The sequence below is a fragment of the Myxocyprinus asiaticus genome, chromosome 29 (assembly GCF_019703515.2).
Source record: "Myxocyprinus asiaticus isolate MX2 ecotype Aquarium Trade chromosome 29, UBuf_Myxa_2, whole genome shotgun sequence".
Classification (NCBI taxonomy): Eukaryota; Metazoa; Chordata; class Actinopteri; order Cypriniformes; family Catostomidae; genus Myxocyprinus; species Myxocyprinus asiaticus.
In genome coordinates, this window is record NC_059372.1 from 970118 (window position 1) to 985000 (window position 14883).

Sequence of the window (14883 nt, forward strand, 5' to 3'; positions counted from 1 at the left end):
TTTTTGAGTTACAGATACTTCAAAATGTGAAGTAGTTTGCATCTACATAAAAATACATGTTAGACCAACAGTATTCCCCCAAAATTTGATGCAACTATTTTAGTTTAAACGAACAATTTCATATTAAACAATATTGCTGATTTGTGAGTTCCCAGCATGCACTGCAACATGAATCAATTATGCAGTTAATGTTATAGACTTATTTATTTATATATATGTATTTTTTGCTGCTTGCTGACTTTATGCTATTATTGATATTTGTGTTGCCACTGTTAGTTAATAGTTGTGTGGTGATGTTAGGAGCTTATCTTTAAACTTAAAGGTGCTGCAAGCGATTTCAGCCGTTCTACTTCCGTGAGACTGAGCCTTTGAATTAGCCACACCCCCTTTATCCAAAACCCCACCCTCCAAAGATATCAAATGAGCTTTATTGAGGCCGACACGTGCAGAAACGGTTGTTAAAAGCATCAGCAGCACAATAGCGCCCTCAGCTGGCAACTGTTAGGAACAACATGGCATAAAAATGGCATTAAGCCTCAATAATTCGCTGCAACTACAATACGTAAAATGATTGACAGGTCGAAAGTGTCAGAGACCGCAGACCACATTTTTATTTGTTGTTTACACAGTCTAGAGCTGTCACAGAGACAACACACTAATTTCATTAATATCTTTCAGGGAGTCGGAACATTTTTGCATTCCTCTCCATGATAAAACCGCTTATAACACCTTTAATAAGGTTTACTGATTGTCACCTTTTGTGTGTTTAGGGTTTAGGTCTATTGTGATATGATAGGTGTGGATGAGAAACAGTTCAATATTTAAGTTCTTTTTTACTATCACTCCACTTTCACTTTTACATTCTTCTTCTTTTGTTTTTGGTTCACATTCTTCGTGCATATCGCCACCTACTGGATAGGGAGGAGAATTTATGGTAAAAACTGACTTAAATATTGATCTATCTCTCACCCACATCTATCATATCTCTTCTGAAGACATGGATTAAACCACTGGAGTCTGATGGATTACTTTTATGCTGCCTTTATGTGCTTTTTGGAGCTTCAAAGTTCTGGTCACCATTCACTTGCATTGTATGGACCTACAGAGCTGAAGTATTCTTCTAAAAATCTTCATTTGTGTTCTGGTGAAGAAAGAAAGTCATACACATCTGGGATGGCATGAGGGTGAGTAAATGATGAGAGAATTTTCATTTTTGGGTGAACTGTCCCTTTAACACGTGTTGCTCTCTTATTAAAAACCATTTAGTCTGTTCTTTTAATAGATGAATACAGTTCTTGATGTTTCATTATTGGCTCTCATCAGATCAACGTTATGTTTCTCTCATAATTTATTTAGCATTGTTCTTTTATTATGTCAGTTGTCTCGTTGAGTCAGTGAAGCACATTAAACCAGAAACAAGAATAGAGTAAGATGAGTGGATGCGCTCGCAGCAATTAATTAACATGAATAAATAAACAGGTTCAGCATCACCTGTGTGTGACAGACAGACGGGCGGATGCAGCGACGCTGGACCAGAAGGGGGCGGAGCCTGATGAGAGGAGAGAGATGCTACTGGCTGCAGATCTACTGATGGTGTGTGTGTGTGTGTGTGTGTATTTGTGAGTGTGTGTGTATGAGTGTGTGTGTGTGTTGGGTGGGGGAGGGAGGAGGATTTCGTAGCTTCTGTTCCGCAGAAGATGGAAGGGGGGGGGGAAGTTACCGGGTGCGCGTGCGCTCAGCGCGTTTTACCGCAGTATCTCTGGATTAGTGCGCGCGCTGCAGCATTCCACTCGGTTCGCAAACGAGAACAGCGAGAAAAACCGACCAACCGAGCCGCCAAAAATACCCTCTCCGTCCACATTCATCAACCGGTGTGTGTTTATTGTAACCGGTGTCCCGTTATTCCGTTCTAAAGCAGTGCGCACCTGTGAGTCCACCGGAGAACCATGGCCAAAGAAGATGAGAAGAAGGAATCGGGCGAGTGGAAGGACTTCTTCTGGAACCCGCGGACGCACGAGCTGCTCGGTAGAACGGCAAGCAGTTGGGGTGAGTGACGCTCCGCCACATCATCATTCATGTATGTGTGTGTTATGTACGGCGGTGAATATAACGGGTCGGTGTGCGGTGCGTCGAACGGAGCTCACGCGCACTTATTTCCTTCATTTGAACCGTTTTATCGGAACGCGCTGCGCAATGCGCCTTGTGCGTGTGTGTGCGTGTGTGTGTGTGTGTGTGAATGATGCAGCAGGCCCTGATGTGTTAAAGCACTTTCTGGCGATGCTGCTGTTGCGCGCTCCCGTGTGCGCGTTAAAGGTGAACGGGTTCAAAGAGATGAATGACAGAATCGGTTATAGTGAGGAAGCGTCTGTCTCCAGATTAGCTTCAATCACATTGATGACACATATGGGCGCGCGCACGTATAATTTTTTGATCAGTAATATGGAGCGCATTGGGCGCGCGCAAGGTTATTCGGTGAGTGTCCTCCGCTCGAGCGCGCTCACGTGACATGACGTGATTTCGCTCACATCCGGAGCAGCATCATCAGCATCATCAGCATCATCCATCATCAGTTATATAACAATATACATCTCTCTTTCTCTCACACTATCTATCTGTCTATCTGTCTGTCTGTCTATCTATCTGTCTGTCTGTCTATCTGAAATCTATCTGAAATCTTGTTATGCAGAAATCCATATATGTAAATATATAAATATACATAACATATTTGCTACTTTACATATGAAATATAAAGAAATATATCATATTAAATGTACTGAATATATTTGAGTATATATAGAAATTCCACTAGTATTTGGGAAAATATAACTTATGAAAATGGCATTTTTGTAATATTTTGAAATTTTTGGAGGGGATTTTTCTCCTTTTTCTCCCCAATTTGGAATGCCCAATTCCCAATGTCCTCATGGTGGCGTAGTGACTCGTCTCAATCCGGGTGGCGGAGGACGAATCTCAGTTGCCTCTGCGTCTGAGACCGTCAATCCGGGCATCTTATCACGTGACTTGTTGAGCTCGTTACCGTGGAGACGTAGCACGTGTGGAGGCTTCACGCCACCCACCGCAGCATCCACGCACAACTCACCACGCGCCCCACCGATTATAGTGACCATGAGGAGCTTACCCCATGTGACTCTACCCTCCCTAGCAACCGGAACAATTTGGTTGCTTAGGAGACCTGGCTGGAGTCACTCAGCACGCCCTGGGATTCGAACTAGCGAACTCCAGGGGTGGTAGTCAGCATCTTTTACCACTGAGCTACCCAGGCCCCCCTGTAGTATTTTGAAATTGAAAAGATGATTTTTTTTACATCAGTGAAAACCATACAAATTTCATATATGTGTTTTTGGTATGTATCAGATGTCTGTATGGGTCTGATTACACAAACAGAAAATATATGCATGCTCATAAACATGGATTTGCTTCTGTTGGTTTGAAAATAAGTGTATAAGGGTGTGTGTGCTAGGTATGCATTCATTAATAAAGACTTTAATAGATCTTTGTAATTGTGTTGTAGTAATGCACTCCTGAATAATGGCCTTTAGCTGAGTCACTGGCTTTAATGGAGCTTTACTTGAGTGTGTATGAGTGTTTGTGTGATGGCTGGGGTGCAGTGTTTGTGAGAGAAAAAAACAGGAAAAAAAAAGCTAAATAACGTGATGTGTTCTCGTAGCAGTTAAAGGGTGTACAGAGTTTTAATTTCAATTCATGTTTATAACATCTTTTCACTGCAGTCTTAGAAATAAAGGTTCCAGTAGAACCAAAAAGGGTACTTCAGCCTGATAACATAGAAGAACACTTTTCTGTTCAACAAAGAACTGTTTTACCCAAAGTTCTCTAAACTTTGGGTAAAATTTTATCAAAGGTTCTCTAAAAAACCCATAAACTACTAGTCATTCAAAGAACCACAGTAGGGTTCTTGAGTGTGATGCCATAGGAGAACCCCTTTTAGTTCCACCAAGAACCATTTTATCAAAGGTTCTCTAAAAACCCTTAAACTACGAATGCTTCAAAGAAACATAGTAGGGTTCTTGAGAGTGATGCCATAGGAGAACCCTCTTTAGTTCCACAAAGAACCATTTTATCAAAGGTTCTCTAAAAAAGCTTGAAATACTAGTGCTTCAAAGAACCACAATAGGATTATTGAGAGTGATGCCATAGAAGAACCCTTTTTACTTCCATAAAGAATCATTTTATCAAAGGTTCTCTAAAAACCCTTAAATTACTAGTGCTTCAAAGAACCATTGTTGGGTTCTTGAGAGTGATGCCATAGGAGAACCCTTTTTAATTCCACAAAGAACTGTTTTATCAAAGGTTCTCTAAAAAACTTTGAAATACTAGTGCTTCAAAGAACCATAGTAGGGTTCTTGAGAGCGATGCCATAGGAGAACCCTCTTTAGTTCCACAAAGAACCATTTTATCAAAGGTTCTCTAAAAACCCTTTAAACTACTAGTGCTTCAAAGAACCATAGTAGGGTTCTTGAGAGTGATGCCATAGGAGAACACTTTTTAGTTCTACAAAGAACTGTTTTATCAAAGGTTCTCTAAAAACCCTTAAACTACTAGTGCTTCAAAGAACCATTGTTGGGTTCTTGAGAGTGATGCCATAGGAGAACACTTTTTAGTTCTACAAAGAACTTATTTATCAAAGGTTCTCTAAAAACCCTTAAACTACTAGTGCTTCAAAGAACCATTGTTGGGTTCTTGAGAGTGATGCCATAGGAGAACCCTCTTTAGTTCCACAAAGAACTGTTTTATCAAAGGTTCTCTAAAAACCCTTAAACTACTAGTGCTTCAAAGAACCATAGTAGGGTTCTTAAGGATAATGCTTGCAGTACTGATGTAATAACAATATATTCTCTTTTTTCTCCAGAATGATTCATAGGTGCTAAACACTGATTTTGTTGGAGTATACTGACCATAAACATATAATCTTTCACTCTAGACAGCTATAGTTCACATATTTCAGCATGATTTGTTTAATATTATTTCCAACAAATTACTAAATATCTTGTAAATTTACATTCAAGTGGCTTCTTGAGGGGCAATTTAGTCTGGTGTACTGTATATGTGAATATATGTAATAATATAACATAATCATTTGGATTACATTTTTAGGTAACCTAATTGGATTACTTTTGGATTACTTATTGCATGTTTTGTTGAAAATCTCAAGTTTATAAAGTACCAAGTTACACTTCTTTTATTAAACATTAGCAAACATGAAATCAAATCAAACACGAAACATTATTTGAAAGCCAAGACTCATAGGTAATGTAATCATTGAAACCATAAAATCATGTAATCCATTAAAAAGTAACAGTGACACTTTACAATAAGGTTACATTTGTTTGCATTAGTTAATGTATTATGTATCATTAACTAACAATGAGTAATATATTTTTTACAGCATTTATTAATCTTAATAAATTGTTAATACTACAGTAATATAGGACAACATTTTCTTGTTAGTTCATAGTACATTATGTAGTGTGTATTGGAATTAACATTAATCAAGATTAATAAATGCTGTAAAAGTATTGTTCATTGTTAACTAATGTAGTTAACTAATGTTAACAAATACAGACCTTATTGTAAAGTGTAACCAAAGTAACTGTAAACTGATTATGCACATTTAAAAATGTAATAAGTACTTGATTTTTGTAATCTGATTATGCAATCCAAATGACATTTTGTCCATTACTACCCAACACTGATGAAATATACTGTATGTTTATATATGGTTTTAACTGATATAAAAAATTCACATAATTTGTGGGAAATTACTTTGTATAAATCCCAGCACTAATATTGTTATTTTTAATCTGCTTAAATTTAATTTATGGTTGCAATTAATAAATAAATAAATAATAAAAATATATTTATATTGATATAATATTTTCATACATCTAACATATTTTCTCAAACAGGAATTTAAAAATATACACAGGTTAAATGCTCAAATATATTGATATTGATACTTTATATATGTTCATATTTGTTCATACATCAGATTTCAATGATGCTAAAAAATGTCAAATGTTTGCATGGATAGTTAAAACGATGTCAACACTATTGGGACACATAAATGCTTCTTTTGTCTTTAATATTTGTCTTTAAAACATAACACAAATCAAGTTTTATGGGGTTATCTGTAATTACAAATGTTAGAGGTAACCAATCAAATTCTGCAACAGACCAAATCCAAGACAAAACGGTGTGTGTGTGTCAGATCAGTTCACTCGCCAGCTTTCGTATGTGATTGGTTGGGAGCACTGATGACATCAGAGGTGAGCAGCGAATGAGTGGACGAGAGACTAATCTGAGTCCCATCCCCCACTCAGAGAGAGAGAGACATATGGGTCGATATATAAGACAAAGGCTAAAAATATAAAGACAAATAGCGTGTTAGAAATAGAATGAGAGAGGAAAGAAGAATAGAGAGAATATAAGGGATGGAGAGAGAGACTGCGGTTTTAGCGTAAGAGGATTTAGTCCCTCACAGTCTGTTCTGACATTTGCTCAGTGATGGACGGATGAGAAATACAAAGATGGAGTGAATCGAGGTGAATCTGGGTCATATACACACACGTACAGAAATGAAACAAGAAGTGCATTCTCCAAGTCAAAAGACACATTCCTGGTCTTACTGTAAATGATTTATCAGTGCAAGTTATTCTTAAGAATTAATCATCGTAATCTTTCATCAAAATGTAATTTTCATCACCCTGTCATATAGAAACACTTCACACCATCCAGTTAATGTCACATGGATTAAATATGTAGCAACACATCAAACAATGCCATTTCATGTTGACTTTAGAAATAAAGGCTGATCAGTGTTTTGGTTTCTATATTCTTTAAAGCAGCAGTAAACAGATGGTATATAATTTAATACGCATATTTTAGCATATAAACATATTTAGTTGATAATAATGCGCAGTGTGTCAAACTGTAACATACGAAGTATTCAAACATTTAATTAAACATATCAAACATATTAAAGGCGTCTGTTTCGTGTCATCTTCCTTATCTACAACATGTTTCTACAGCTTTGACAGACCATGAATCCAATATATACACGATTTCAACGCTATACAATGTTTTTTATGTGATTTAACATCTTCGTCAACAAACATTTAGTCACTGACAAGATTAACACATGAGTATGTGATCATCACAATAACTCTAATGTGAGTTTTTAAATGATGTGAGCGTAAATAATAAACTATTGCTGCATGTGTGTCTCGTGCAGGTCTCATTCTGTTGTTCTATCTGGTCTTCTACACGTTTCTGGCTGGCATGTTCTGCCTCACCATGTATGTGATGCTGCTGACACTAGACGACTATAAGCCCACCTGGCAGGACCGCCTGGCATCACCAGGTACACACACACACTCTAACACATTTTATACACAGCTTCATGACTGGTCACCATCACAGAAACAATCCCTGTGTGTGTGTGTGTGTGTGTGTGTGTGATTGTAGGCGTGATGATTCGGCCGAAAGGAGATTCTCTAGAAATCATTTATAATGTGGAGAAAACAGAAAGCTGGGACAAGTATGTTCAGGCCTTGGACAACTTCCTCGCACGTAAGTTACATTCAAAAAGCATTTTGATTACTAAAGAGACTACTTTGCATTTTATTCTCATTTCATTTAAAATGTAGTCTGTTCTGTTAGTAAAGATTCATTCATATAAATGATGTGAGCCGCGTTTCTAAACACAGGTGAAACACTTTCTTTTGATGTGTTACACTCATATGAGCGGACAGAGGGCGCTCTCGCACTGTTATGAGTGAAAAGGTGGATATGACATCATTGATGACCTTCCCTTTGGGTGCTTAGAAGAGGAACAACACCATGTTTCTACAGCTTAACAGAAAACTGTTAGAAACGCTTTGACAGATGAACCATGAATCCAATAAATACACAATTCCAACTCTATATGGTTTGTCAATGTTTTTTATGTGTTTAGGTATTTCCAGGAATAAATATTGTATATATGAGAAATGCTAGCCATTGTAGCCTTTAGCATCCTATAGAAAGCTACAAATAATATAGTTTCTGCATCATTCAATGAACCGATTCCATATATACGATCAGAAAAAATTGTGGTTGTGTACACTTTGTGGGGTTTTGAAGTAAATTTGAAGAAGCAGAAATAGTTAAGCTTGTGTAAATTGTCATGTGAGCATTTAGCATTATGCTAAGCTAAAATGCTATTTGCAGCCCTTAAACATTACATTGACAGACTACGTTACAAATTCCATTTTACAGCATGTTTTCTGTAATCTGTAGTGGAATACATTTCAAAAGTAATACAAGGTGGGACCTGGGTAGCTCAGCGAGTATTGACGCTGACTATCACACCTGGAGTCGTGAATCCAGGGCGTGCTGAGTGACTCCAGCCAGGTCTCCTTAGCAACCAAATCGGCCTGGTTGCTAGGGAGGGTAGAGTCACATGGGGTAACCTCCTCGAGGTTGTGATTAGTGGTTCTCGCTCTCAATGGGGCGTGTGGTAAGTTGTGCGTGGATCGTGGAGAGTAGCATGAGCCTCCACATGCTGTGAGTCTCCACGGTGTCATGCACAACGAGTCACATGATAAGATGCGCGGATTGATGGTCTCAGAAGCGGAGGCAACTGAGATTCATCCTCCACCACCCAGCATACGAGGTATCATCTGAAAGCTTAGACTCTGAACTTTACACTTAACCACTAATCAGTTCTGCATTTATTTTACTTCAAATAACAAAATTAGTCCTCCAAATATTCGCATTGAAAATTAGCGCCCTCTAGAGGAAATGAGGTAGAAATACTTTTATATGAAAATAAAAAAGTCCTTCTCATAGCACAAGTCATATATCAAATGAAAGCTCTCATTCTCAGGAATGTGACTGTACAATTAATTTTGTTGCCCTAATACCACAGTTCGAAAGATTTTCAAAAGAATCACAGAGTGAAATATGATTTCTGTAAGTCATCAAATACAAAATGTCTCATTTATGATATCTGCTTTTACATTAGGAAGTTCTCTAAAAAATGAGCCATTGTTTACTTGTCTGTGAGCTTGCTTTTGTGAATAATCCAATGTTATATCTTAGATGTCCAAAACAAAATATGCAGTCCTGAAATGTATCAGAAATGTATGTTATCGACTATTGATGATAAAATGTTTATAACATCGCAAAGAGAAGGAGCTCAGCTTTCTAATGACACCTATATTATTTTATTTTTTTTGGGGGGGGGGATTTTTCCCCTTTTTCTCCCAATTTGGAATGCCCAATTCCCAATGCGCTCTAAGTCCTCGTGGTCGCATAGTGATTTGCCTCAGTCCGGGTGGCGGAGGATGAATCCCAGTTACCTCCGCCTCTGAGACAGTCAACCCGCGCATCTTATCACATGGCTTGTTGAGCGCATTGCCACGGAGACAGTGCATGTGGAGGCTTCACGCCATCCACTGCAGCAACCACGCTCAACTCACCACGCGCCCCACTGAGAATAAACCACATTATAGCGACCACGAGGAGGTTACCCCATGTGACTCTACCCTCCCTAGCAACCGGGCCAATTTGGTTGCTTAGGAGACCTGGCTGGAGTCACTCAGCACGCCCTGGGATTCGAACTAGCGAACTAGCGAGCTCCAGGGGTGGTACCCAGGCCCCCCTAATGACACCTAGATTGATCTTCTAGTCCACTCAGAGGCCGAGATATTCAATGAAATAATGAGGGTGGTGCTTGAACTCTAAATTAGACTGAATGTCTATGGATGAGGATAAAATGAGTTATTCCACAGTATGTGTGAATGTTAGGCTTTTAAATTTGAGTGTGAAAATGTGCAGGCGGCAGCCCAAATGCACCAGAGTTTAAGGGGTTAATGTTTTAGCCGATGATTTTGATTAGAAATGTAAACAATCTGTTGTTTTAAGATATTTATCATATGTTTCTAGACAAATATAATGCTTGAAATAGAACGTGATGCTTTCTAGATGATGCGCTGTTCCACAGTACTGGAGAGCATCTGACGTTGTGTTTCTGTGTCTTTCTGAAGCGTACAACGAATCTCAGCAGGTGATGAATAATGACGCGTGCACTCCAGATCAGTATTTTTATCAGGAAGACAGTGGTGAAGTGCGCAACAACCCCAAACGCTCCTGCCAGTTCAACCGCACCATACTTGGGAACTGTTCTGGACTCACTGACCGCACGTACGGTTACCAGAGCGGCAAACCCTGCGTGCTCATCAAACTCAACCGGGTAACTGGCCAATCACAGCACAGATCACTGATAATGGCTGCATCCCAATTCACACACTATTTACTATTTAACCAATTCATAGTATGTTGAAAACAGTATGTCAAAGGCTTGGATGGTGTACTTTTTGTAGATTATTTGCTCTTTGGGCTAATTTAGCCACAACCACTTGCAATCGACTTCATTTAAAAATGGAACAAAATATGCAGAGAAATGTGTGTTCGAAGCTACCACAGCAGTTTAGAAGTGTATTAACCTAAAAGTGAAGTAATAATGAATTTTAAGCTAATAAATTTAGCATGCAAAACTTAATTAGGAATTAAGTAATAATACATTTTAATCAAAATTATTTAGTGTATAAAACATAATAATGAATTTAGCATATAAATGTAATTTTATTGCATTTTCATTAATTTTAAGCATGTAAAATGTATGTAAATTCATTTTAAGCTAATGCATTCAAAAATATCTTCATGATTTACACATTTAAATTTCATAACAACTGTCCATCAAATTGATTTAAGTAATCTTTAATAAAATAACAGTTAAAAAAACTAAAATATTGTAAGTTTTATTCATTTTGTTAGAGAATTTTAAGCTAATGAATTTAGAATTTAAAATGTAATAATGAGTTTTAAGCAAATTAATTTAGCATATAAAACTTAATTATGAATTTAGCATATAAAATGTAATAATGAGTTTTAAGCATGTAAAAAAAATTAATTTTAAGCTAATGGACTCTTGAATTTTGAGGCTATGGATTTAGCATAAAACACATATTATAATAATGATTTTTAAGCTAATGAAATTAGAGTTTAAAATGTAATTATGAATTTTAAGCTAATTAATTTGCATAAAACGTAACAATGAATTTATTGTATAAAACATAATAATGAATATAGTGTATAAAATATAGTAATAAATGTAGTGCATAAAACGTAAAAATTAATTTAGAGTATAAAATATAATAATGCGTGTAAAAGTGTGTAAAATTAAAATTAATTTTAAGCTAATGCACTTAATTTTTTTTAAAGATATACACATTTAAATTTCCATTAAATTGAATTGAGTAATTTTTAATAAAATACAATTTAAAAAACTTTTTAGATTTTTTTACGTTTTATTTATTTTGTTAAAGAATTTTGAGCTAATGATTTAATTATTTTTAAACTGAATTAAGTGTATAAAACATAATAATGAATTTTAAGCTAATGAATTTAGCATTTAAAACATTATAAATAATCTTTAGCATATAAAATGTAATAATGCATTTATGTTTACGCAGACAGAGAAAGGGGTCGGCAGCATCGATACGCAATTTATTATGTGTCAGTATGACCTGATAATTGCATATCATTAGTAAGTACATTGTGTTTATTATGAAACTGATGAAGCCAATATCGCAACACACATAACTGAGCAGAATATCACATCAGCTATCAAATTAACCAATCAAACGACAGATCAGCTACCCTGAGTTAAAAGCTTTTCCTTTTAAAGGGAATATTCTGTCATCATTTACTCACCTTCATGTCATTCCATAGCAATTTACTTTCTTCTGTGAAACACTAAAGGAGATGTTAGGCAGAATGTTCACGCTGCTCTGTCCCTGGTTCACTTTTATTGTATGTAAGTGAATGGTGACTAGGGACAGATCTAAGATGGCACACAGAAAATGAGCATTTGACTCTTCTGCAGGTGATCGGTATGCTGCCTAATAATTACGGACAATCTCCAAATGTCACCTGTGGAGCAAAGGTAAGAGGAACATCCACCAAAACATAAAATAAGCTCACCCTAATGAACTTATTTAAGCTAATAATCACTAACAGTCATTCAAGCATGAATTCCATCTGTAACACCCGTTTACTCAATTCATCCTTTCAAACTCAGAGATATAAAGAGGAAGACAAGTGGGTAAGACTAGTTGTGTATGCAGTTATAGAATGACTAGTTGAATGCATAATCAGCACCCCATAAACCCTAAACATAGACTAGTATACACCCTAAACTAGTGGACAACACACCCTAACCTTAGTGCACTTAGCTCAATCTAATCTAGATAGGTAAAGTTTTAAAATTGTCTTGACAAAGCCTTGTCTGGAAGTTAAAACTAGTTTTGATGGTAATACCGACAGTACAGTAAGATCGGTGGATGGATGGATTCATTCATTACAATGTAAATGGATGAATGGGTGGATGGATGGATGCATGCATGGATAGATGGATGGATGGATGGATTAATTACAGTTTAAATGGATGGATGGATGGATGGATGGATGCATGCATGGATAGATGGATGGATGGATGGATTAATTACAGTTTAAATGGATGTATGGATGGATAGATGGATTTATTACAGTGTAAATGGATGAATGGATAGATGGATGGATAGATGAATGGATGGATGGATAGGTAGATGGATTCATTACAGTGTAAATGGATGGATGGATGATGGATGGATAGATGGATTCATTACAGTGTAAATGGATGGATGGATGAATGGATGGATAGATGGATTCATTACAGTGTAAATGGATGGATAGATGGATGGATGGATGGATGATAGATGGATTCATTACAGTGTAAATGGATGGATGGATGGATGGATGGATTGATGTATTCATTACAGTGTAAATGGATGGATGGATGGATGGATGGATTCATTACAGTGTAAATGGATGGATGGATGGATGGATGGATGGAATTACAGTGTAAATGGATGGATAAATTAATGGATGGAAGGATGGATGATAGATGGATTCGTTACAGTGTAAATGGATGGATGGATGGATTGATGGATTCATTACAGTGTAAATGGATGGATGGATGAATTACAGTGTAAATGGATGGATGGATGCATGCATGGATAGATGGATTCATAACAGTGTAAATGGATGAATGGATGATGGATGGATGCATGCATGGATAGATGGATTCATAACAGTGTAAATGGCTGGATAGATGGATGGATGGATGATAGATGGATTCATTACAGTGTAAATGGATGGATAGATGGATGGATGGATGATAGATGGATTCATTACAGTGTAAATGGATGGATAGATGGATGGATGGATGATTGATGGATTCATTACAGTGTAAATGAATGGATGGATTGATGGATTGATGGATTCATTACAGTGTAAATGGATGGATGGATGATAGATGGATTCATTACAGTGTAAATGGATGGATGAATTACAGTGTAAATGGATGGATGGATGAATGCATTCTTGGATAGATGGATTCATAACAGTGTAAATGGATGGATGGATGGATGGATGGATTCATAACAGTGTAAGTGAATAGATGGATGGATGCATGCATAGATAGATGGATTCATAACAGTGTAAATGGATGGATGGATGGATGGATGGATTCATAACAGTGTAAGTGAATAGATGGATGGATGCATGCATAGATAGATGGATTCATAACAGTGTAAATGGATGGATGGATGGATGGATGGATAGATGGATTCATAACAGTGTAAATGAATAGATTGATGGATGAATTACAGTGTAAATGGATGGATGGATGGATGCATGAATAGATGGATTCATAACAGTGTAAATGAATAGATGGATGGATGAATTACAGTGTAAATGGATGGATGGATGGATGGATGGATAGATGGATTCATAACAGTGTAAATGAATAGATTGATGGATGAATTACAGTGTAAATGGATGGATGGATGGATGGATGCATGCATGGATAGGTGAGTAACCGAGCCACCACGAGGATCTAGTAAGTAGTGGGAATTGGGCATTCCAAATTGGGAGAAAAAGGGGATAAAAATAAATAAATAAATAAATAAATAACGAAGTGATCAAAAAAAATCAGACCAAATCCAAACATATTAGTCTGTCCAACTTCTTCCACCAGCCTCTTTTGCAGTGACTTAAAAATCACTTTACGACAACAGGTGGAAAAATACCAATATAAATTATATTATAAATACAATTGTAAATACAAACATAATAATAATAATAATAATTTAAAAATAAACCATGACTTAAAGATAGTTTAACAGGAATCTCATAAATATTAGTTTCATGAAAAGGCTACAACAGTGATCGTCATGGACATAATTTGATGTTTCACTATATTTTCAGAGTTTGGACATGAAGTTTATCACCACCTGCTGGTGAAATCTCCAAACTGCAAATGCAGGAACGGATTTTAGGCTTTACGCTGAGATAAGACCTACTTTTGAAACGTCTTGGGACAATGAACAATTTCTCAGGAAAAAGCGAATTGCTCTTTGCGGCACTGCATTTAAATACAATATACCCCCACTTTATGCATATACACCCACAGATTAGTGCTCTCACGAAAATTGGATAAGACGCAACGGGGATGGTACTGCTCCCCAGTGGGCATTCAAAGGATGCCAGGGGACGCTGAGAGCAAATTAGTAGAGAGGGAGGCGTTAGGTTACAAATGGGGCAGATGCAAAATACACGATTTTTTTTTTTTAGATGAAAATTTTTTTGGAATGCCCAATTCCTCTAAGTCCTCGTGGTGGTGTAGTGACCTGCCTAAATCTGGGTGGCGAATGATGAATCTCAGTTGCCTCCGTGTCTGAGACCGTCAATCCGCACATC

The 14883-nt window shown here is 36.9% G+C and overlaps 2 protein-coding genes across 2 annotated transcripts in view; both read left to right on the forward strand.

Moving 5' to 3' along the window:
* The window catches only part of camta2 (calmodulin binding transcription activator 2), a 248222-nt gene that overhangs the window by 133665 nt on the left and 99674 nt on the right, over positions 1-14883 (forward strand). The gene's annotated exons all lie outside the window — the stretch shown is intronic.
* atp1b2a (ATPase Na+/K+ transporting subunit beta 2a) overlaps positions 1766-14883 on the forward strand; it is a 23238-nt gene continuing 10120 nt past the window's right edge. The window contains exons 1-5 of the mRNA XM_051661610.1: positions 1766-2046; positions 7271-7399; positions 7504-7608; positions 10068-10273; positions 11969-12028. Of these exons, the coding sequence (XP_051517570.1) occupies positions 1947-2046; positions 7271-7399; positions 7504-7608; positions 10068-10273; positions 11969-12028 (600 nt within the window). The 5' untranslated portion in view covers positions 1766-1946. The remainder of the gene's footprint in view (positions 2047-7270; positions 7400-7503; positions 7609-10067; positions 10274-11968; positions 12029-14883) is intronic.